This window comes from Siphateles boraxobius, unplaced genomic scaffold, assembly GCF_051911475.1.
Source record: "Siphateles boraxobius isolate OS27281-9 unplaced genomic scaffold, OSU_SipBor_1 2, whole genome shotgun sequence".
Classification (NCBI taxonomy): domain Eukaryota; kingdom Metazoa; phylum Chordata; class Actinopteri; order Cypriniformes; family Leuciscidae; genus Siphateles; species Siphateles boraxobius.
This window is the reverse complement of record NW_027508810.1, coordinates 2,614,825-2,637,170: the sequence shown is the minus strand read 5'-3', so window position 1 is coordinate 2,637,170 and position 22,346 is coordinate 2,614,825. Positions and strand designations below refer to the sequence as shown.

The 22,346-nt window shown below is 39.2% G+C and overlaps 1 protein-coding gene across 1 annotated transcript; it reads left to right on the top strand.

The window, feature by feature from the left end:
- Nucleotides 1-1,974: 1,974 nt before the first annotated feature.
- LOC143744269 (uncharacterized) lies at nucleotides 1,975-22,113 on the top strand. Its single transcript, XM_077235657.1, has 7 exons — nucleotides 1,975-2,230; nucleotides 8,512-8,662; nucleotides 9,903-10,046; nucleotides 18,648-18,779; nucleotides 18,873-19,067; nucleotides 19,688-19,813; nucleotides 21,542-22,113. Exons 1-7 carry the CDS (start codon nucleotides 2,139-2,141, stop codon nucleotides 21,767-21,769), a joined length of 1,068 nt encoding a protein of 355 aa, XP_077091772.1. The 5' UTR covers nucleotides 1,975-2,138; the 3' UTR covers nucleotides 21,770-22,113.
- The last annotated feature ends 233 nt before the right edge of the window (nucleotides 22,114-22,346 follow it).

Genomic DNA, 22,346 nt, shown 5'->3' with positions numbered 1-22,346 from the left:
ATGTTTACAAAGCACTTCTCTTTAATTCCAAAGGAAGAGATTGATTATCGTTTGTAATTTTATAATTTTGTACTGTGTTGTGGCAAATAACACATTAAATCTAGTGTTGAGTGTTCATGTGATATTATACATATAGTATTGTGAAATTAATTGATGCATAATAATCATGATAATCGTTAAATCGTGATTATTTCTCAGACAATAATCGTACTTACAAAATCTGTAATCGTTGCATCCCTAAGTACAACACACATATAGTTTAGAATGTAGTCGCACCACTCAACGTGTAAACATGGTCTCAGTGTAGATGGGGTGTTCCAGCTGTAAAAAGTCTGCACTGATCTGTAAAATTACTGATTTACACTCATCATTTGATTTCAGTTGATTTTTGTGTTTTGTTTTAAGTCACTGTTGTTACAAAACTGCTCAGGGACAAGACGTTGGGATCCAAATGCAGCTTTATTTAGGGTTAATCCAGACACGTAATCCAAGAAACAAGCAATGGTCGTAACTTAGGGAAGCAGTCCAAACAAACACTCAAACAAACCAGGAAACACAAGCAGGGGTCAGAAGCAGGAGAATAATCCAAGGTACAGGCAGGGGAACCGGGAAACAGGAAACCATAAAGAGAACGCTCAGAAGTGCAGTGTAACCACATACAAAACTTTGTGGTGAGTGAATGAGTGCACAGGGTTTAAATAGGCTAGGAAGACTAACAGGGTGACGAGACACAGGGGAATGCAATCAGAGAAGGTGAGTCCAGGCAAAGAATAATGGGCAAATAAACTATGAACACAGGTGGTATACATGAACACAAACGAGGAGCGAGAAAACTAGGAACAGGACTGAACCAAAGACACAAATACCTCTTTTCCACCAAAAAAGAACTGGTTCGGAACTGGTGCTGGTTCAAAGTTGGTTCAAGGCTGGTTCAACTTCCGAACCTTCTCAGAACCTGTTTGTTTTTTCACTGGCTAGAGAGCCCAGCGAATGATGTCGTTACGTCACTGTGTACGTCACCTTACGTCTTAGCTAGAAACGCTTGTGCCAACTTCAAGCATAACAATTTCTGCAAATGTTTCTCCTGGCTTTGCGATCCTATATTGGGGTCAGAAGAAGACGTTTAGAACACATTTGTGTTTTAAACCCGCCCCCTGCCCCCGACGTAAGCATGACGTGGTAAAAGAACGGTTCTAGTCCAGCAAAGAGTTGGTGCCGCTTTGGAACCAATTTTCCTGGCCGAGAACCGTTTTTTTGGCTGTCGAAACACAAAGAACTGGTTCGGGAGTGGTCACCAGCTCTGAACCGGCTCTCAAAATGCTTTGGTGGAAAAGTCTAAATATTCTAAATATTCACAAGAAAATTTTCTTGCACTAAATACTATACTACCGTTTCGGTTAGTACAATGAAACTGTAAATTGTCACAGGGAACATCATCCACCATTGAACTTAATGTTTCCCAGAAAAGTAATAATATTAAATCCAACTATCTATTGCAGTAGTAACAACAACTCTTGTAACTGGAATTTTGGTGGAAAATATGGTTACCATGGTACATTGTTTACAGTAGGCTACAATTAAACCGACATTCTGGGAGTTGAAAATAACCCCCCAATGTCCTTTCACTCATGTGTTCACAGTGAGATATTGTGGTTTGACTTTTAACCGTGCTGCTTTTAGCTGTCTTTCAGAAAGCCCACAGAAAACAGATGATACTGAAGTGGAAATTCCCTGCAGCCTACCAGCAAATCACTTCCTTATTTTGTATCTCAATCTAGTTTTGTATCTCAAACCATTACAAAGACATAAAATCCCTTTCAAATAATAAGTCACACAATAGTGCTACATATTTGACCAAATCAATTATTCCCATTATATTGTTATTAGTTTGTAAAGATTTTTCAGTTTTGACATATGATTGTTTATTATTGTGTCACACTGAGCATTACTTCCTACTCTGTGATGTCTTGCATGTCAATGAGGGGGTTTAAATGTGAACTTCCCCTCCAGTGAATAACATTATGCTACCACACTGCCTTTAGGCTGTACACTTTACATCACTTGGATTTAGGAGTAAAAGACGACAAGAGGATTAGAACTACAGCTATTAATCATTTGGATTCAGATTTGAAAGGGTCATGGAAGGAAGTTCACAGTCTTCACTGTCAGAAGAGGACTCTTCAAGCAAAGAGCGCTCTTTACCTGAGGAGGAGAATGATCTTCAGTCTGGGTATTATTTTACTGTCTTTCAGCATCTAAATTTGCAGATTAAATGGACTTCATCCATTTAATAGTACGGTATGTGTTATAAGGTGTATGTGTGTGTGTACAGGCCTCTAAAATCGGATAAAGTGCAATCAGTTTGTCATAGAAGAAAACTGTAAACAGGAAGTAGGGACTCTTTTTGTAATAATGTTCTAATACACTCATAAAAATAGGGGTTCTTTATTGACATTGATTGCTCCATGAAGAATCTTTAACATCCATGGCAAGTTTTTATTCCACAAATGGTTCTTTATTGTATCTATTGAATTATTATCTATATTTATAGATTATCTTCACAGTAAGAACGTTTTTTTTTTTTCAAGAACGGTTCACAGAGTGGTTCCTTGGGTAGGTAACAATGGTTCTTCTATGGCATCGCTGTGAAAATTTCCTATTGGAACCTATAATTTTAAGAGTGTGAAATGGGTTATTTTGTACAATAGTACATGATCCTTGGAATATTATAAAGAGTGGCATGTTTAGGTGAGATATTCATGTATATGATTCTCAAAAGTACTTTTTTTTTGTTAGTGTACATAACCTCCTGCAATAACCTCCTCTGATTTTGCAATCTCTCAGGAGACACAATAATTCTCTGGACTGTAATCACACATATATGACGTCTTAAGCCCTATTCGGACAGTATTAGTTTTACAAAGGTAGATTGAGTAATGTAATTTTACCACAGGGCGTCCGTAATAATAATGGCCAACTCCCACAGGATAAGATATCTCAGTAAAACTCAGGGCTAACTCGATTTATGCACTACCGTCACCTTCCTGTCGTCATGTGCGTATTACGTTGCTTCCTGATATCATGTGCGCAAACACATATAACCTATATTTATAAAAAAAGATCAGTCGATTGATGTATCAATTAAATTGAGATTGGATTATTTTGGCAATAGGCACTTACATAACGCTAAAAGAAAACTACTTTTAAACAGAAAATAACAGAATATTTACATACATATTTTCGGCGTGTTTATTTGCATGTGATTAGTATTGCCTGAGGTATTTTTTCTGGACCTTTATATAGAAGGTAAAAGTCGCCGTAATCTTTACTGACATTGCCCTGAATGATCACTGAGATGGAACATTCGGATGGGACTAAAATCACAGAGAAGCTCTGGTTATAGTTACTTTACCCACCTCTCCATGTTAAACTAATCCCATCCAAATAGGGCTTTAGTGACAGTTTCACCAATACAGCATCACACGGGTGGACATGTTGACCTATATTTTAAAAAGTCACTTTACATGACAAGGGCCACACTGCACATAAATGTTAATACAATTAACTGACTTAGCATTAGCGTAACTGTTAACTTTCATTTTGATATATTTGTTTGATGTCCTGCGAGAAAATAAAAACCCAGTCTCATGCAAAGGGAGAATAGAAACAGAAACCCATCCTAACTCAAATTTCCCAAAGCTTTTATATAGTCATTTTCTTTTTATGGAAAATGGTGTGACGAGGTGATGTGTTTGTCTAACTTTTATTAGTTCATACTTTGTCAAAGTTTAGTATGAGTCATTCATCATGAGACTGAAATGAAATATGGGGACATTTGCATAACACCCATGACTTTATTTGAGCTGGTTCAGATTATCAGAGTCCATCTGCCCATTACTGTATCACCACAGCAGCAATAACAGCAGTGTTAATCCCATAGACTGTTAAAAAAAAAAAAATAATAATAATAATAATAATAATGATACATATTTCAAGAATAAATTGAGCTTTAATATGTTGTATTTAATACGAATCTATTTAACTTCTCATTATCTATTAAAATGCATTTAATTTGTAATTAAATTGTGGAGGAACTTTACACATTATAATCACTGCAGTAATTAATTATTTTAACAGTATGGCCCTTGTCATGTAAAGTGATTATTTAAACTTAGGTGGATCCTCACAAGAATAGAAAAATTCGACAAGCTTTCAAGTACAAATATCCCCATGAGGAAATCAACTTCATAAAGGGTTTAAATAATGTTTTATTTATAGAATTAACATATCAACAGCTATATTTCAAAGTTAAAGTTGTACGACTGTAACCTTGGTTCCCTGAAGAGAGAACGAGACGCTGCATCGATTGACGCTGTTGGAATGCTGATTGAAATCAGTCCAATGGTGTGACGAGACTTCAGAGGAAGGTGACGTCATGAACCAGGAAACTATAAAGCATGCCAAAACAGAGCAAAGCTAGCTTCTAATAGGCTGAAGTAAGTTGCTGACAGGCACGCAGTAGGTATGATAGGGCTGCGCAGTATCTCGTTGCCTCTTCAGGGAACCAAGGTTACAGTCGTAACCGAGGCGTTCCCTTTCAAGGGAACTTGTGCTGCTTCGGTTGACGCTGTGGGAACATTTATACCCACACCGCAATAATGACAAGTATCTGTCTAGTGTGAAATTGTTCAAGAAAAGCACTAAGAGGAGAGCACCTGCGCTCCTGGTGTAGAGCTCATGTCCAGGTTTTAAAACCTCACGAATGTGTGCGGTGTAAGTAAATCTCCTGACAGAAGATCCTTAGAGGCAGCCATACTCCTAGTCGAGTGAGCTAGGACTGCCATGACTAGCAGATTACTCTTTAGTCTGTATCCCAGAAGGGATGATGACTGAAGGCCTGCAGCACAATAGATCTATCCATATTAGTGGGCACCTTAGGGATGTAACCTGGCCTAGGGTGAAGAAAAGTCTTCATCATGCCAGGTGCAAATTCCAAGCACGAAGGTGCAAACCACAGGGCTTGCAGATCTCCCATTCTTTTTTAGAGATGTAATGGCAAGGATAATCAATGTTTTAAGATTCAGAAACTTGATTGGAACCTCTTCAAAAGGCTCGAAGAGAGCTAGGGACAGGCCTTGGAGCACCATGGCCAGATCCCAAGCCGGTTCCCCAGAGAGTACTGCAGGCCTCAACCTCAATATACGACCACTGCACCAAGAAGTGAACACTCTCCACTTTAAGGAATACAGTTCCCTTTTGGATGGAGCTCTGGAGTGAAGGATGGTCTCAACGTCGTAAATTGACCTATGGCTAAGCCACGCCCCCAAACGCAATGAGCCAATCACAGCTCACAATACACTCGGACATTCTCTGCTTCCACGTCCATTGAAATCCATTGCAGTTAGTCAGTTTTCATTTGTTTTTATATGTTTTTTCTTGTCATTTTAAGTTTAAAATGGTCAAACGGTATGCATGGAGTACATGCAACTCCGACGCTAGGTATCCCGAGAGGCTGGGCGACGGTGTGTATTGTTTACCCTTTCCCAAGCCACATCTCACCCGAGAAGTGTCTGCTCTGGATTAAGTTATGTGGTTGACCACAACAGCAACTAAACGTGGATAAATTAAACAAGGATGTCTACATCTGTTCTAAGGTAACGTTAAGTCAGCAACGTATTTGAACTTTATTTTTAACATCTCCAACATAACGTTAGCCTAACATTAGAAAAAATTAACGTTAGCTTCTAGCTGTGTTGTACATCATGTCATCTAGCTTCATTAACGTATCTGTAAATAACCAAGATAACAAATGTTAGCAATGTTGTGCTGAATGATTCATGTAAATACTGTAGTACCAAACTAACAGAGAGGTACTCTTGGTAAAAAGGCTTGTCCTGGAAACATATGCAACTTATACCTGTACATATTTAATTTGATCATGAACCATTAATTACATATTAAAGCACATAGCCTTTGCCATGTCTGTACCATTAGCATCCAGTCGCAGAGGAGCTGGGTGCGTGAGGGAGAACCAGAGTGGACAGTGAGACATCTCTCAAGATGCAAACAGATCCATTTCTGCCTGGCCGAACACCCTCCATCCTCCGTTTCCCCTCGGCCTCAGCCCCTGCCTCGACAGGATGTCTGCTCCCTAATTTTGGTTCCCAGGAATGTAAGATGCCCTGAGTGACAGCAGCTTCCCTTGGGACCACAGAAATATTTGGTGCAGCAGTTTGCAAAGTGGACACGAGGTCAAACCCCCCTGGTGTTTTATGTAGGAGACCACCGAGGTGTTGTCTGTACGGAGGAACCCCTGATGTCTGGGAGGAAATTCTCGAGAGCAAGAAAGACAGCCATCATCTACAGGCAGTTTAAGTGGTTTATATGCCAGGAGAGATGATGCCCCCTCCACAGAACTTGAGTTGAGCAACTTTCTAGAATCAATCTCAAACCCGTGAGGGCAGCATCCGTCGTTTGTATCTTGCTACGACAAGGAGCTCCCCGCATGGGACCTTCGGATAGGAACTATGGTTTCTTCCACATAACCAAGGCATGCAACCAGCGCTGTGTGACCTTGATAATGCGAAATTGGGTGCCCCTCTGGGAGTATCCCCTGGTCCTGAGCCACCACTGTAGGGCTCTCATATGCAACAGGTCAGAATCACATTGGACGCTGCTGCCAACAAACCCAACAGTCTCTGAAACTGCTTTACGGTGAGTGACTGTCCTAGCTTTATTCGGTTTACGACAGACAGGATCAATTCAATGCATGCAGGGTTAAAGACGTGCTTGTAACCAAATCCCATACCATCCCTAGAAAAGTGGTCCTCTGTGCTGGAGACAGCACACTCTTCTTGGCGTTTAACCTTAACCCCAACATTTTCATAAGAGCAAGGACGACATCCCGATGCCGAACCGCTAACTGATGCGACTGAGCTAAAATCAACCGATCGCCGATGAAATCTATTGTGCCAAACCAGTCCTTGGGCCTGATTTGTGACTAGATCTGTCTCAAAGTTAACATTTTGAATTTGAGCTGCATGATTGACTGGTTCAGGTGTTTATTTTTGGAACGATAAAATGCCAGCTGTAGAAATCGGCTTCTTTGTCGGGGGAGGTACACATTCTATGGCCCCCTTCCCCTACAAAATCTTTACCCCCTGTTCCATAACCAGAGCCTGCTCGGGGCCTACCACTGTGGGCAGGACCCCCATAAATATGGGTGGGCGAGACCCAAACTGAACTGTGTAACCTTTTTCGACTATGTGCAGGACCCAACAAGATATATTTGGCATTAGCTTTCATGCTGGCAGAAACGCAACTAAAGGAACCAGCCTCTTGAGACTGGCCTCTGATGTTTTTCGAGCAACCACTTCAGTGCCCTTAAACGGCACACTGGCAGTGAACATCTGGTAGTTCTGGAGCCGTTCTCAGAGGGGGCGAGCATCCTAGCACCACTACATTTTCAGGCGGACACTGAGATATGGGCTCGCCGGAGATCGCTGCACCCCAAAGCACACAAGGTGGCGGGGTTGTCAGAACGGCCCATTGAGGGCACAGAGGGGAAATGGGCAGCTTATAATGAGCCGTTCCCAATTAGGGTAATCGCTACAAAATGTCTGTTTAAAACAAAACTCAAAACATACCTTTTAGAGAAGGCTTATAACATCTTTTTAGGGTCTTTTTTAGCTCATTTTTCTGTATGTAACTGTCTTTGTTTGTTTTTTTATTGTTTTGATTGGTGTTGTTTTTACAATTTTTGTACAGCACAATGGTCAGTGACAGTTGCTATAGAAATAAATAAACTAAACTAAACTATAATAAGGCGTTGACCCCTTCTCCCCGGGGGATCTACCCTCAAAGGTCTGGCATCGGGAACTCTTTTCCGCACGCTTCTTGGTGATGATGACGGTGCCCAGATCCATCTTACCCTGTGAAGGCTGGGTTTTACAGCGCCTCACCAATCCTCCTTCTCTCTGGTTGGGTAGCGACGCTTTTGTGCGGCACGGTATGAGGAGCTGGATTTAGGTTTTTGGGGCTGCTCCCTCTCTGCAGCCCCTGAGAGCGGCGGGGCAGGAGCTTCTGGAACTCCTCATAGGCTGGAGAGTGAGGTGGCGGGTCCTCAATATCTCCTGCCTCAATGCTTACAACATCTAACTCTTCAGAGCTGGATATTTGCAGCACGCTGCCTCACTCGGGGCGGAAAAAAAAACCCAGCGCGTGCTTCTGAACCCTGAGAAAAGGCACTGGATGTAGGTGAGGTCAGAGAAAAGGCCAGGTCTGTCTCTAACCCCTTTGTTAGATCCATTTGCGATCCCCATGACAAACAACATATACATCGTGTGTATCCCCACCCGTGATGTAAGCGTGGGCAGGAAAGAACACAAGATCTAAATTGCTGTCTGCTCACCATGATAATATAATTATATATTATTTATAATAATAATAATAATGTGAGAGATCTTAAAATATTTTTAAAAACTAATGTGTGGGTGTTTTCACGTGTTGTAGGCAGGTGGAGGATGTGGCACAGGAAGTGTCTCTTCTCTCTGGGGAGGAGCAGTTAACCCTCATCACAGAAAGCATGTCAATCACCTCTTCTGATGAAGAGAAGCTTCAGCTCCTCAATAAAAACACTGAACTACGGAGAATCAACAAAGAGGTAGAATAAAACACTGTGACCCTAAAACTCAATTTTCATAATCTACTAGTATATAGTGTACCTGATGTATAATTATCTGAAATTTACCATAAAAGAAAAGAAAAAAAAAAATTTTTCAATTACAACAGCTCAGAACATGAATTTGACTTTCATTTAGATACTTCTTTTTTGTGCATCTTGCGCAATTTTTGCGCATCTAGTGTGGTCCCACTTTATATTAGGTGTCTTTAACTACTAGGTACTTACATAAAAAAATATATGAAGCTTGTTTCAGCCACTGAATAAAAAAAATGTTAATTGTGACTTTTTTTCTCAAAATTCTGAAATTTTTATTTAGAATTGTGAGACATAAACTGGCAATTGTATGTTATTAAGTCAGAATTGCGAGATATAAACTCGCAATTGTAAGGAAAAAAGTCATAATTGTGAGGAAAAGTTGCAATTACTTTTTTTATTTTAGAATTGCGAGTTTATACAAGACTTTGTGACTTGCAATTGTGAAAAACAAAGCCAGAATTGCGAGATAAAAAGGCAGACTTATTTTTCAATATGTTATATTCTGTGGTGGAAACAAGCAAATAAATAAATTAATAAACAAATGAATGCTAGGTGCAATGTTTTTATTGTTTTGATATTGTATTGTAAAACAATTGTGCTATTATGGTGGGATACGGGGAAGGTTAGGACAGGTTTGGTGGTATGAGTAGGTTTAAGGGTGCGTTAAGTTGTAAGGTAAAGGCAACAGTGTAATTATAGATGTAATTACAGAAATTAAATACAGCTGTAATTACATGCAGGTATATTGAAATAGAAGTAAAAACAGGCATTAACGCAATAAGTGCATTGTATCAAATGATTCTTTTAAATTTTAGTACATAGTGAAGACACTTCATTTTAGCTCTATATAAGTGTTTTGGGTGTAGGTGAGTCAGATTTTGCTGTGTTTGTAGGGATCAAATGTCATTACAATGATAGTAAAAACAGGTAGACAATGGCCCCTATGGTTTCTGCAGGGGTTTAGGGTTAGTGTAGGGTTAGGATACAGCAAATACAATTACAAAGCAAATTAACAATAGATGTCAACATAAACTCCCCACAATGATATGAAAGTCAATGTGTGTGTGTGTGTGTGTGTGTGTGTGTGTGTGTGTGTGTGTGTGTGTGTGTGTGTGTGTGTGTGTGTGTGTGTGTGTGTGTGTGTGTGTGTGTGTGTGTGTGTGTGTGTGTGTGTGTGTGTCAGCTGATGAAACTGAACGAGGAGTGGGATCATATCTACCACAGCACAAGTGTGGGCCTCCAGCAGCGTGTGGCGGCTCTCGAGGAGGAAAACACTGCCCTCAAACAGCTCAACAGCAGACTGCTGTTCAAAGTAGAACATGAACAGGTACGTGGGCAGACACACACACACACTCAAATTCTTATGGCAGAGATGCGTTTAAAGCTAAGTGTGTAATTTTAGCATCATTGTTGTCACTAAACAGAAAAGTAAATATTGTTAGAGTTTACCTATTAACATCCCGTTTGCCAGTGGTTGGGCAAACAGGCAATCCTGCCCTGAACTAACACCACTGGATGGACAAGTCCTTCTTATCACATTACCAGTGAGTATGTTATCTTGTGAAGCTATTTTTACATGACCTGACTTTTAAAGTCAGCATTAAACAGAAGTTGCAATCATCTTCTCGAAGATTGTTGGGTAGGAATTTATTTTGTCCAATGGGAACGTCTTGGTTACGTATGTAACCCTCGGTCCCTGAGGAGGGAACGGAGACATTACACCAGTGACTGACGAAATGGGGGTTTCGCTTAGAAGCCTATCACCTTCGATTTCTACAAAACGAGCCAATGGCAAGGAAATGCCATGTGTCTGTGGAATTTGCATAGCGCAACTCCGCCCCACCGCATGGGTATAAAAGGAGGGACACTGGAAATCTCGCATTATGTTTTCCTGCTGAGGAGCCGAGACTGAACTCCAGTCTGTTCCAGGGGTACAGTGGTTGTGGCAGGGGGACGTAACGTCTCAGTTCCCTCCTCAGGGAACGAGGGTTACATACGTAACCGACACATTCCCTTTCGTTCAGTCACTCCGAGTTACGTCAGTGACTGACGAAATGGGGTCTCAATTTAATCACGCCACAGCGGCTGTCTGAGCTTTCTGTCATCAAGTCAAGTCCCCTTCATTTATATAGCGCTTTTAACAATATGGACTGTTTCAAAGCAGCTTTACAGTGATAATAGGAAATTAAAAGTAACAGAGATTGTTTGGGCTTTACAGCAGCTCTAGAATAAAGTTATTGTCCAGCAAAAGTTAGTTTTGATTGATTCACTTCCGTCACAGCGATCATTAGTTATTAACTTAGGGGCCGCTAACACGACACTGTTCTAACAGAAAACCTTTAATGCGATCTGGCTGCTCATTTGCATAAAACAGTGTCTGGTGGCTCTGAGAATTTTTTGGCGCTTCCGCGTAGCCACGTGAATCGGAATTATCCCGACAATGTTTTATCTGTACAGAGGTAAAGGGAAGGAGGCCTTCACAAGAGAGTGTCCTGTTGACACTTCAGGACTGCGTTGTCGTCGTGTCCAGGCACAGGTCCTTCATCAGGTCCGGATACAGCCTGCATCCGGCGGACTGCGGTAAACCTCGGGATAAACAGAGAGACTAATATTAGCGTAGACACCATCCTTCTTATGATGTACAAAGTACATCAGGATTTATGGGAAGTGTTTCCGGTTCCGGCGGATCTAAACTATGCAGCCTAACATTGAATTATAGAAGTCTATATTGTGTTATGTGTATGCTAAGCCAAAGATATGTGTTTTTAGTCTTGATTTGAACTGACAGACTGTGTCTGCTTCCCGGACAATGCTAGGAAGATTGTTCCAAAGTTTTGGTGATAAATAGGAAAAGGATCTCCCGCCAGCAGTCGATTTTGATATTCTAGGTATTATCAACTGGCCAGAATTTTGAGATCGCAATAGACGTGAAGGACTATAATGCGTTAAGAGCTCGCTCAAGTACAGGGGAGCTAAACCATTTAGTGCTTTGTAAGTAATCAGCAATATTTTAAAATATATACAATGTTTAATAGGGAGCCAATGGAGTGTTGACAGAACCGGGCTAATATGGTCATACTTCCTGGTTCTGGTAAGAACTCTAGCGGCTGCGTTTTGGACCAGCTGTAGTTTATGTATTAAACGTCCAGGGCAACCACTCAGTAGAGCATTACAATAATCTAGCCTTGATGTCATGAACGCATGAACCAATTGTTCTGCATTTTTCATTGAGAGCATATGACGTAATTTAGATATATTTTTAAGATGAAAAACACAGTTTTACAGATACTAAACACGTGACTTTCAAATGAAAGATTGGTTTCAAAGAGCACACCCAGGTTACTAACTGACGATGAGGGCTTGACAGAGCAGCCATCAAGTGTTAGACAGTATTCTAGGTTATTACGTGAGGACGTTTTTTGTCCAATAATTAGAATCTCTGTTTTTTTCAGAATTATGTAGTAGGAAATTTCTAGTCATCCAGTTTTTTTATATCAGCTGCATTCCCTTAATTTTGTGAATTGGTAAGTTTCGTCAGGGTGTGAAGAAATATAGAAATATAGTATTGTCAGCATAACAGTTAAAACTAATGCCATGCTTCCTAATGATATCTCCTAAGGGTAGCATGTACAGAGTGAACAGCAGCGGTCCTAGTACTGAGCCTTGTGGTACGCCATACTGAACTTTTGATCGATATGACATCTCTTCATTTACTGCTACAAACTAAAAACGGTCAGATAAGTATGATTTAAATAATGCTGGTGCAGTTCCACTAATGCCAACATAATTTTCGAGTCTATTTAAAAGAATGTTGTGGTCAATAGTATCAAATGCAGGACTAAGATCGAGTAGCACTAATAGAGCGATACAACCACGATCTGATGATAAGAGCAAATCATTTGTGACTCTAATGAGAGCAGTCTCAGTACTATGATACAGTCTAAATCCTGACTGAAAATCCTCGCAGATACCATTTCTTTCTTGAAAAGAACATAGTTGTGAGGATACTGCCTTTTCTAGTATCTTTGACAGAAAAGGTAGATTTGAGATCGGCCTTTAATTGACTAATTTTGTAGAATCAAGTTGTGTTTTTTTTTAACAAGTGGTTTAATCATAACCAGCTCTTCGGGGTCGCCGAAGTTACATGACCAGTTTAAGACGTCGAAGCATAAAAACAGAGTCACGTTGAGCGCTGCCGTCCACTTCTGTCGAAAGTGCTGGCTTGAAATTCTATTTTACTTTTTGTTTTGTGTTGATAGACCAAGTAAAAACGGAGATATGATCATTTAAACTTTATATAAGAAAATACTGACGCGTTCGTAAAAGAACGCAAGATGGGATGCGACAGGCGTTGCATTTATTCGAATAACTTCGTCGTTTTTTGTCATAAAACAAAACGGAGAAAAATGTGTGAATCTGCTGACTCTGCTCTTCAGGATGCACGTTTGACGGAATGGAGGAGGAGCCAACTGAGCTAAGACGCAAAATTGAAAGGCAGAGGATTTACGGAGTTGATAAAGAGAGACATATATACGTTATATATAGAGAGAGAGATTATTGCTAGTTTTTGGAAGAGTTTGAGTAGATTTTGAGAGTAGTTTAGGAGTAGTGTAGAAAGTTTAGGTAGTTTAGGAGTAGTTTAGGTAGTTTAGGAGTAGATTTAGATAAACTGTTTTGAGGAGAGGCACAGATAAAAAATAAAAATAAAAAAACACCTGATATTTGTTGTAAATACTTGTATGTATAATTTGATTTTGTGTTCATTTTACCTTTTGTATGGTATATTTGCACTATTGAGGAACCCCTCTTACTCAAGGAATGAAATCCCTGTAATGTATAGCTATCTGTGTAATTGTACATGAAGTGTTTTGTAGAGTTTCTAAGCAAAAAAGAAAAGAAAAAACGCCTATTGCCACACCTGCTTTTTGCTGCATATAGTTTAATTTTATCTCAATTTTACATTTTTTTATGTTGTATTTGCACTATTTGCGAACCCTCATACTCTGGGAATGCAAGGCCTTAAATATAGCTCTCTGAATAATTGTGTGCACAACATTTTTTTAAAAAGTGGCTGAGCTAAAAAGAAAGAAAAAAAGCCTATGGCTACACCCGCTTTTTTTGTAAATCATATTTTTTTTGTATATAGGTTGATTATATCTGAATTGTACCTGTATATGTTGACATTTACAACTTGTGTTTACATTTTAAACCTTTTAAAATGCTTCATTGAGCATGTTTGTGTTTTTTGTAGTAGAAAAGCTATAATTTTTCTATTCGGATTTTGTGTTTTTTGTGTGATTTTGGGTCCAGTATGTTGATAGAGTACATCAAAGTGAAAAACTAATTGTCTGATCATATAGGTGATGTTGTGCTGAAAAAAATTATACCAAACATTGGTATGGTAAACATTTGTTTATGTTGCAAAATTTAAAAAAAATGAAAGTACTCAAAAACGGCCAAAATAGCCCAAGACTCCGAAGGGTTAAAAGTGTTTGGTATGTATCCTAATGACAAAGATTAATTAATGATATTAAGAAGAGGATCTATGACCTCTGGAAGCATCTCTTTCATTAACTTAGTTGGTATAGGGTCTAGCATACATGTTGTCGATTTAGATGATTTAACAAGTTTGGAAAATTCTTCCACTCCTATTGAAATGAATGAATAAAAATTTTGCTCAAGGAGACTACAATGCACTGCCTGATGCAATACTGCAGTAGACGATTATATAGGTATAATTTTCTTCTGTTAAAAAATATTTTAAAAAAGTTTAAAAATCTCTGAGCGGCCTGTATCAGGAGCGCCGCTTCGCCTGGCATTTGGGAGGCTGCGGGGCTGGTACGGGCTGGGGTGTCTTCCTGCGGCTACCTCCACGGTACAACCTTGGGTGAAGGCTGCTGCTGGGGCCGGGCAGGAGGGGTGGGAGCCGCAGGAGGGTGCCCTCGGTGGCGAGCGAACTGAGGCATCTGAGCTGGGCAGAATATGTTTTATCGCCTCAGTCTGCTTCTGGGCGGCCGAGTACTTTTGGGCAAAGTCCTTGATTGCGTCGCCAAAGAGGCCAGCCTGAGATGTGGAAGAGTTATAGAGAGTCAGCCTCTCGCATATCAGCCAGGTTGGGCCAGAGGTGTCTCTCCTCGACCACAGCTTTGGACATCATCTGACCCAGGGAGCGTGCGGTCACCTTCGTCGCCCGGAGAGCGAGGTTGGTGGCGGCATACAGCTCTTCCATGAGCCCTGGATCAGGCCTACCCTCATGTCCGGGGGGGGTACACTCTTCATCTCCGGAAGACTCCAGCCCACCTTGTGATGTGGCGATAGACATCGTCTCATCATCTGGAGTGCTGAATGATCTCATCCTACACGCTCACTGGTTGCAGTGCACAAGAGGAGGGTGTGGCCTGAGGAGGAATCCTTGGAAAATGGCTCGTTTTGTAGAACTCGAAGGTGAAAGGGTTCTAAGTGAAACCATTTTGTCAGTCACTGACGTAACTCGGAGTGACTGAACGAAAGGGAACTGATTGGATGGTGGTGGATTGTTATTGGTGGATCTCATGTGAGTGACAGGTTGCCTCGCCCTCACGCCAGTAAACACGTTATCAGAGAAGCGAAGAGAATAATAGATGTCTCTGCAAGAATTAGGGGGAGTTATTTTAAAGATCATAAGGCACATGAATTAATAAACAATATGTGCACAGGTCATTTATAATAAATACTGCAATATTTAATTTAAAAAAATGTCACTTTCGATTTCATGGTGACTGCCATTAAAAATGACTTCCAATGGAATAATCTTAGCTAGTCGGGTTGATTCAGTCATATTACAATTTGAATTGTTTTTCTTCAAAAATATTTTTAACATGTTTACACTCTGATAACATTGTAGCATTTTTTGACATCTTCCATGGTAATACTAAGTTTAAAGTAATGAAATCACAATTATATATAGAGCTGCAACACTGAATCTGTCAGGATGTCAATTAGCACTTGCACCAGCTTTAGTACAATTCCTAGTGAGCACATTCATGTGCGATATTTAAAAAATAAAATTAGGCTGCTAACATATTTTGTGCATCAGTCTGAAAAAACGGCTGGTGAAAAATATCTTAGGTGGGGCTGTGCTATATTCAGTCAGTTTCAATAGTCTGGTAACCATAAGAGCCATCAACCACTGCGCAATGTGACGTCAGAGTGACGTCTTTTCTATGTAATTTTTGGACGTCGAATTTCGGTCCACTGAAGGGGTTGTTTTGTAACGCCAGGTGACATCTTTATTCAACGTCTTTTGCACATCTAATATTGACGTCTGTGGGACCAAATGTGGTCGTTTGTGGACGTCTTTTCAACATAAAATTTAGTATCTTCTATAACTTCTTTTGGAAAATTATCTTAAATAACTATAAATAATCTGTATTCATATGTATTAATCATGTTGATAACAGCAATGTTGATATTTGTAAATAAAAAAAATATTGCATATTAATCATGTAAATTTCCTGCACCTGTAATAGACGTCCAAATGAGGTTCAAAAAAATGACCTAGTTCAACGGTCAAATGTTGAACGTCAACATGCAAACAAGTTGGGTCATGGTTGGACGTCCAAATAGTGGACCTAGTTTGGACGTCGAATAGATGTCCAGAATTGGTCATGGACCGACGGACCCAATATAGACATGATCTGCACGTCTATCTGACTTCCAGTGTTTAGTGGGAGGTCTTTTAGCATTGTGGCTCTTCCTCAAGGCATCCGTCAAGCATCCACCCTTCTCTCATTCAAAAACCTCTTAAAACACTTTTTTTTCTGAATATTAGCCTACTCCTCAGCTCACAGTCTGTAAATTCGACCTTATTATACAGTATGTTGTTTGTTTGAATCCCTCTTTGTTTGTATCTTTAACCTAACTTTGTAAGTGACCTCTGTATTTTACTTTCTGGCCTTGGTGTGTGTATTGTGCTTTTTATGTTGATTTTGTTATATTCCTTAACCCAGTGGTTCTCAAACTTTTTAAAGTGTTGTTCCCCATGTGGCTTTTAACATCATTCTGCGTACCCCCTCTCTGCAGTCACACCTTTTTCATTAAGGGACAATGTTTGCCCCCTTAAATCTTTATTTCCAGTGCATTTTTTACCTTTATAAAATAAATAATGCTTTAAATAAAAAAATTTCAATGGAGAAATATGCAATTATTGTAAAAAGTGATGCTTTAAAATGTTTAATTAAATCCGCCAGTAGGTGTCTTTATGAGTGAGTGAGTCATTTATTCATCAGTAGCGAAGAAAGCGGCTGTAAGTAATTATGAATGAATCATTGACTCTCACGATTTGTTCAAAGCCGCAGATTCGTTCACAAACACTGTTGTGGCTCTCGTTGGAGCTATCGTTTTGTTGCAAAAAATACGGACAACACTGTGTTTAAAATGAACATCACTTAATATTAATATCCATCGTTTGTCGAACTGTTGTATAAATTCAATGTCACATTTGAAATCGTGTGGATATTCGTATAATGTGATCAACATTAAACACAGGACCTGACACAGGGTATGTTTTTGTATTGATGAGAGTTTGAATCTTAAATTGATCTCTATGCACAGAGATCTGTCTTTGTTCTTTGTGCTCGTACGTTAAGTGCTAAATCCCCACTTTTACAAAGGTACATTGTCGAGAACGGCAGTAGGCCAATAGCGCAATTTGCAGACAGCATAATCTGCAGGAATCATGATACATCATGATACATCTATCGCCGCCTGTGTGAATACAGCCAGTTTTGACCCCCCAAAAAAATGAGGTAATTTGATCGGATGTCATGTAGCCTACTGTATATACGGTATTTTACTAGCTAAAAATACATGCTAAATTTTAATGTTATTTTAAGATGTAGCAGACTTGAATGAATGGCAAAATTCAGCATTTTGTTCGTGTCGGCTAACATTACCCGCTTCTGTCACCTCACGTTCCCCAGTTTGAGAACCACTGCCTTAACCTATCTTTGTAAAGCGAGCTTGGGTGTTGGAAAGGCGCTATATAAATACAAATCATCATCATTATTAATAATGCTTTTTACACAAAAACAAACATATTGCACAAACTTTCCATTTGCATTTGAAAGCCTTGCGCGCACTGCTTCCCTTTATCGCTAGCCTGTGGCTGTCTGAGATGGGCGCGCTTGGGCGCGGGCGGGCGCTTTGGGCGCTAAAAGAATCGCCCATAGCTGACTAGATTTGAGCTCTGGAGCACACCTTCTATGCAAGTCCATAACCTGCTGCACAAACCCTGCTTCTTTGAATAATTGGAAAAGCAATATGTGTGATGAGTCATCTCTCACCAATTTATTACATCTGGACCGTTTTATATTTGAAGAAAGCCAAAGGATGGCTTCAGGTATCCTTTATGTTGTTTGGAGTAATTAGTTCATTTGATCGCTTGGCATGGTCGAGAGCCAGGAATATGAGGATCTTGCAGATCCCCTATGAATCTCCCATACTCCAGCACACTAATGCCCTATAACACACTGCTGAAGACATTCAAGTGTAGATTTATGAACAGCAGGATGAACTCAAGATCCCCGTGGTCTACCAGTGAGCCCGTGTAATCTGAAGAGGGTTGTTTGGTTGCACTGGTGGTCAGCCAAGTGTTGGTAATTGTAAGCCATATTGGGAATAATTTAATGCTAGAGATCTTGGCTGCCTGCAGATGGTTACATATCACATAATCCTAAAGAAAAAGGTTCATAGGTGGATTTTTGCAGCTCGTCCACTTAGCTGAGAATATTATATAGCTAATTTAGTGTTTGTTTGTTTGTTTGTTTGTTTGTTTGTTTGTTTGTTTGTACATTTTCATGGAATGCTGTGGTGTGACTGATGTTTTGCTGTGATTCTGAAGTAGATAGATGAGCAGACACTGACACTTTTTTCTGTTGTGTGTGTGTAGAATAAGGGGGAATATTATGAACAAACACTGATGCAGGAACTGAAGAAAAACCAGCATCTCCAGGAGTATATCCGACTGCTGGAGAGCCGACTGCACCAAACAGATCTTCATCAGTGGACTAGAGGGACACAGGTCAGCTTACAGAATCAGTCAGGCCAGCGATTTACAGTAGCTATAATAAATGTCTATCTTTTAACATTTTGCTGACTTTTTCTCTGTTGGTAGACCCCAGATTTGAGTGGCACCTCAGACTCTCAGCTACACCAACGGTCCCGTAAACCATCGCTGGAAGTACGGTCTACCGTGTCACCAGGCACAAAGTCAAGCCTCAGACTGGCTGCTCTGGGAATGGAGATCCGCTCTGACCCGGTGAGAGAGGTTCAGGATCTGAAAGAACAGCTGGAGGCGCTGCAGTGTCAGGTGAGTTAACATGTGATCATAACATCCCAAAACAACCAAGACAGTTGTAAAGGGGCCTGTAGTTTTATGACTTATGATGTAGGAGAATATGGAAATCTCAGTTTTATTCAGATGCCCAAATTGAGCGCAAATATGCAATTTATATTTTAAAAAAGAGAGATTAAATTCTCATGTAAATAACACTATAGCATACGTACGTAAAATGCATATAAATATGTTTTAACTCTATCTCAACAATATGTATTTAATTCTGGCGTGTAAAACGTATTGCAGTGCAATAAAATTATAAACGAGGCATGCACAAAAAACATGATTTTTAACAATGTTGAATCTTTAAATATAGTTGTTGTTTTTTCATTACACTAAAGCAGCAAATGATGAAAATAAAAATAATAATGGTCCTAATATTAAAAATACAATTTAAAAAAATAAACCTTTAAATTTGGAGTGAAATATGAACTGTTTATCGTTATTAAAAATGTTTGTTTCTTAGATGTTTTTACAAAAACATAGTTTACATTTTAAACAAACAGGTGGAGATTAAAGTTGTACAGGTTTCATACATTACAGTCAAATGTGACTAAGCACGGTCAAATCTCAATAATGTTACCCATCCACAGACGAAAATTTATGAGGCTGATTATAAGACGGAGCAGAAGGACCACGAGCGCATGCTGCAGGAGAACAAGAGACTGCGGCGCAGAGAAGGGGACATGCGTCAGCAGATGGCGCTGTTGCAGGAGCAGGTGAGCACAGTTCAGCCTTCTGTTACAGAGCTCCACCACTGGGGGGCAGATGTTACCAGCTAATCATCTCCTATGCAACACAAAAGAGATCTTCCTCTGTTTGTAGGCTGATTCCTCCAGCCTACAAACAGTTTTAGCACGCTGACATGCCAGCTACTGAATAATTTTACAGTAAAGTTTCATTTATTAACCAGCTAAATTAGTGAACTTATCTTACAATGAAAAAACGTATTTAGCATTTATTAATCTTAGTTCCTGTTAATTTCAACATTTACTAATACAGTATTAAAATCAAAAATGCTTCACTTATTCTCAATCAAAAAAGTTTATTATTTGCATTTGCTTTAAAGCCTAGCGGTTAAACATTTAATTCACGTGCTGTTCTGACATGCGTTTTTTTTTTTGTTTTTTTTTTGCTAGCATAAACATCGCCCGATTACTGGACTTCATCTAAATTGCGTCTGATTGTGCAAATACTGTCAAATACACACAGGGTTTACATAAACACAGTTGGTTATGTCTAAAGTGAAAGTAATCAGTTGTGTCTGCCACTTTGTTATAAAGCGGGACAGCAGCCTATAGTATACATGGATAGTTAAAGGGATAGTTCACCCAAAAATGATATTATTGACTCACTCTCCATGTATCAATTTCTTACTTTTGCTGAACACAAAATAGGATATTTTGAAGAATGTGGGTAACCAAAGGTTACACACATTCATCAAAATATCTTCTTTTGTGTTCAGAAGACAGAAATTGATACATGGAGAATGAGTAAATGACAGAATTTGCATGCCTTTAATGTTAATACATTTGTTATTGTTATCTTGTTACAGGTCCATCTGATTCTGATCTGTTCATTTTATGTCTTATTTAAGTATTTAATTTAATATTGTCCATTTGTAATTAAATTATTCTTTTTATATAAGAAGAGACTGTTTATCTAAAGTTTTTTAGTTAATTGTTCTGCACATTTGCTCAGAATTTCTTTTATACCATAAGCAGGTTTGCTGGTTTATTTAGTACACCACATTGAGTATACCACTTAAGACTTTGAATATTAAAGTGCAAAATAAGAGCAGGCCACTCTTGTGGGTTTGCTACTGTTACAATTTGAAACTGTAGAAGGGTAAAAACATGCCAGGCACGCATTGATATTAGCAACACAGCTACAACTAATAAAATTGATAATGGGTGAGCTTTGTAGTCTGCGAATAATCAAGCATTGACAAAAGTCAATCTTATTGGCGGGCGGCACCATGAGCCCCCAAATAAAATTCTGCTTAGGGCCCCATTAAGGCTTAGGCCGACCTTGAAGACAATGAACCTGTATCATGATGTTCTTACCTGTAGATCAGGTTCATCAGTCTTCCGTCAAAGATTTCCTTTGTGATTTTGAACTGTCACATGAACAAAGAATCTTCTTGCAAAAGGAAATAATCAGTAGTTTCCAGTTAAACTAATTATGATGTCAAGATGTCTTCCTGATGTTGAATATGTCATAATACATGAGAGTCTTACACACTAGGAATGCTGATAATTTTCTTTCAGGTTTTATTGGATTATGTTAATGTGAACATTAATATTAATACTATATATTCCTATTAGTAATAATAGTCTGCAATGCAATTACAAAAACGCTAGCTAACAACTTACTGCACATTTACAATGTATAAAAGGCACAATCAAACCCTTTTTTTTTATCTTAATTTGTTCTTTTTTTCTTAGCTAAAGGTGTATGAGGATGATTTTCACAAGGAACGCTCAGACAAACAGATTCTCCAGAGACTGCTGATGAAGAAATCTCCAGCCGAGAAAGATCCGGTTCTGGTGCATCGCTGCAACAACGAGCAGGACCGGCCCAGGACCGACAGGAGGAAGAACCGAGAAGATCAGCGGGGGGGATACGTTTGTCCCAAACACTGTGAACATCACGGCCAGCTGGACTTCCCCTGAACACTGACACGTATTCCTTCATCAGATTAAAGAGAGGGGAAACAAGCTATTTTCTATCTTTTAGATTCCTTTCAACTTCTATATTTATTGAGGGTTTTTATTATTATTATTCTTTATTGTATATTCTTGAAAGGATTGTGTTTGTACAATAACTGTATGGAAACTGTGCACTTTTGTATAGTTTTACTATGAGACTATCTGAACCAGTTCAATGGCTGAACTCAAACAATCCATGTCAGACAGTAAATAATGTAATCTTTATAAGCCTATGTTTTTTTTTTGTTTTTTTCAGTTAATATGTCATCAAATTGATCTTTTATTAATAAAGTACTAACAGGAAACAACTTTAGATGTTTTTGCACTTTGGCTTTAAGGAAACCTAAGGTCATTGGAATTTCCCGCATGTTGACCTCATTCTTAATGACAAAAGATTTTTCCAGGATATTTGCTCAGTTGTGTCATTCAGTTATACATTATTTAGGTAGCATGTTTCCCAAAAAAAAAAAAATCCAGTTCAAGAGCAACTGACACTAGGATAAAAATAACAAATAAAATAGATTATAACAATAACATTAAA

Excerpts from the sequence above, each read along its gene's own strand:
- LOC143744269 (XM_077235657.1), top strand. The coding sequence starts at position 2,139 with ATGGAAGGAAGTTCACAGTCTTCACTGTCAGAAGAGGACTCTTCAAGC. Across the intron at positions 10,047-18,647 it reads TCAAAGTAGAACATGAACAG|AATAAGGGGGAATATTATGA; the intron begins GTACGTGGGCAG and ends GTGTGTGTGTAG. Across the intron at positions 19,814-21,541 it reads TGGCGCTGTTGCAGGAGCAG|CTAAAGGTGTATGAGGATGA; the intron begins GTGAGCACAGTT and ends TTTTTTTCTTAG.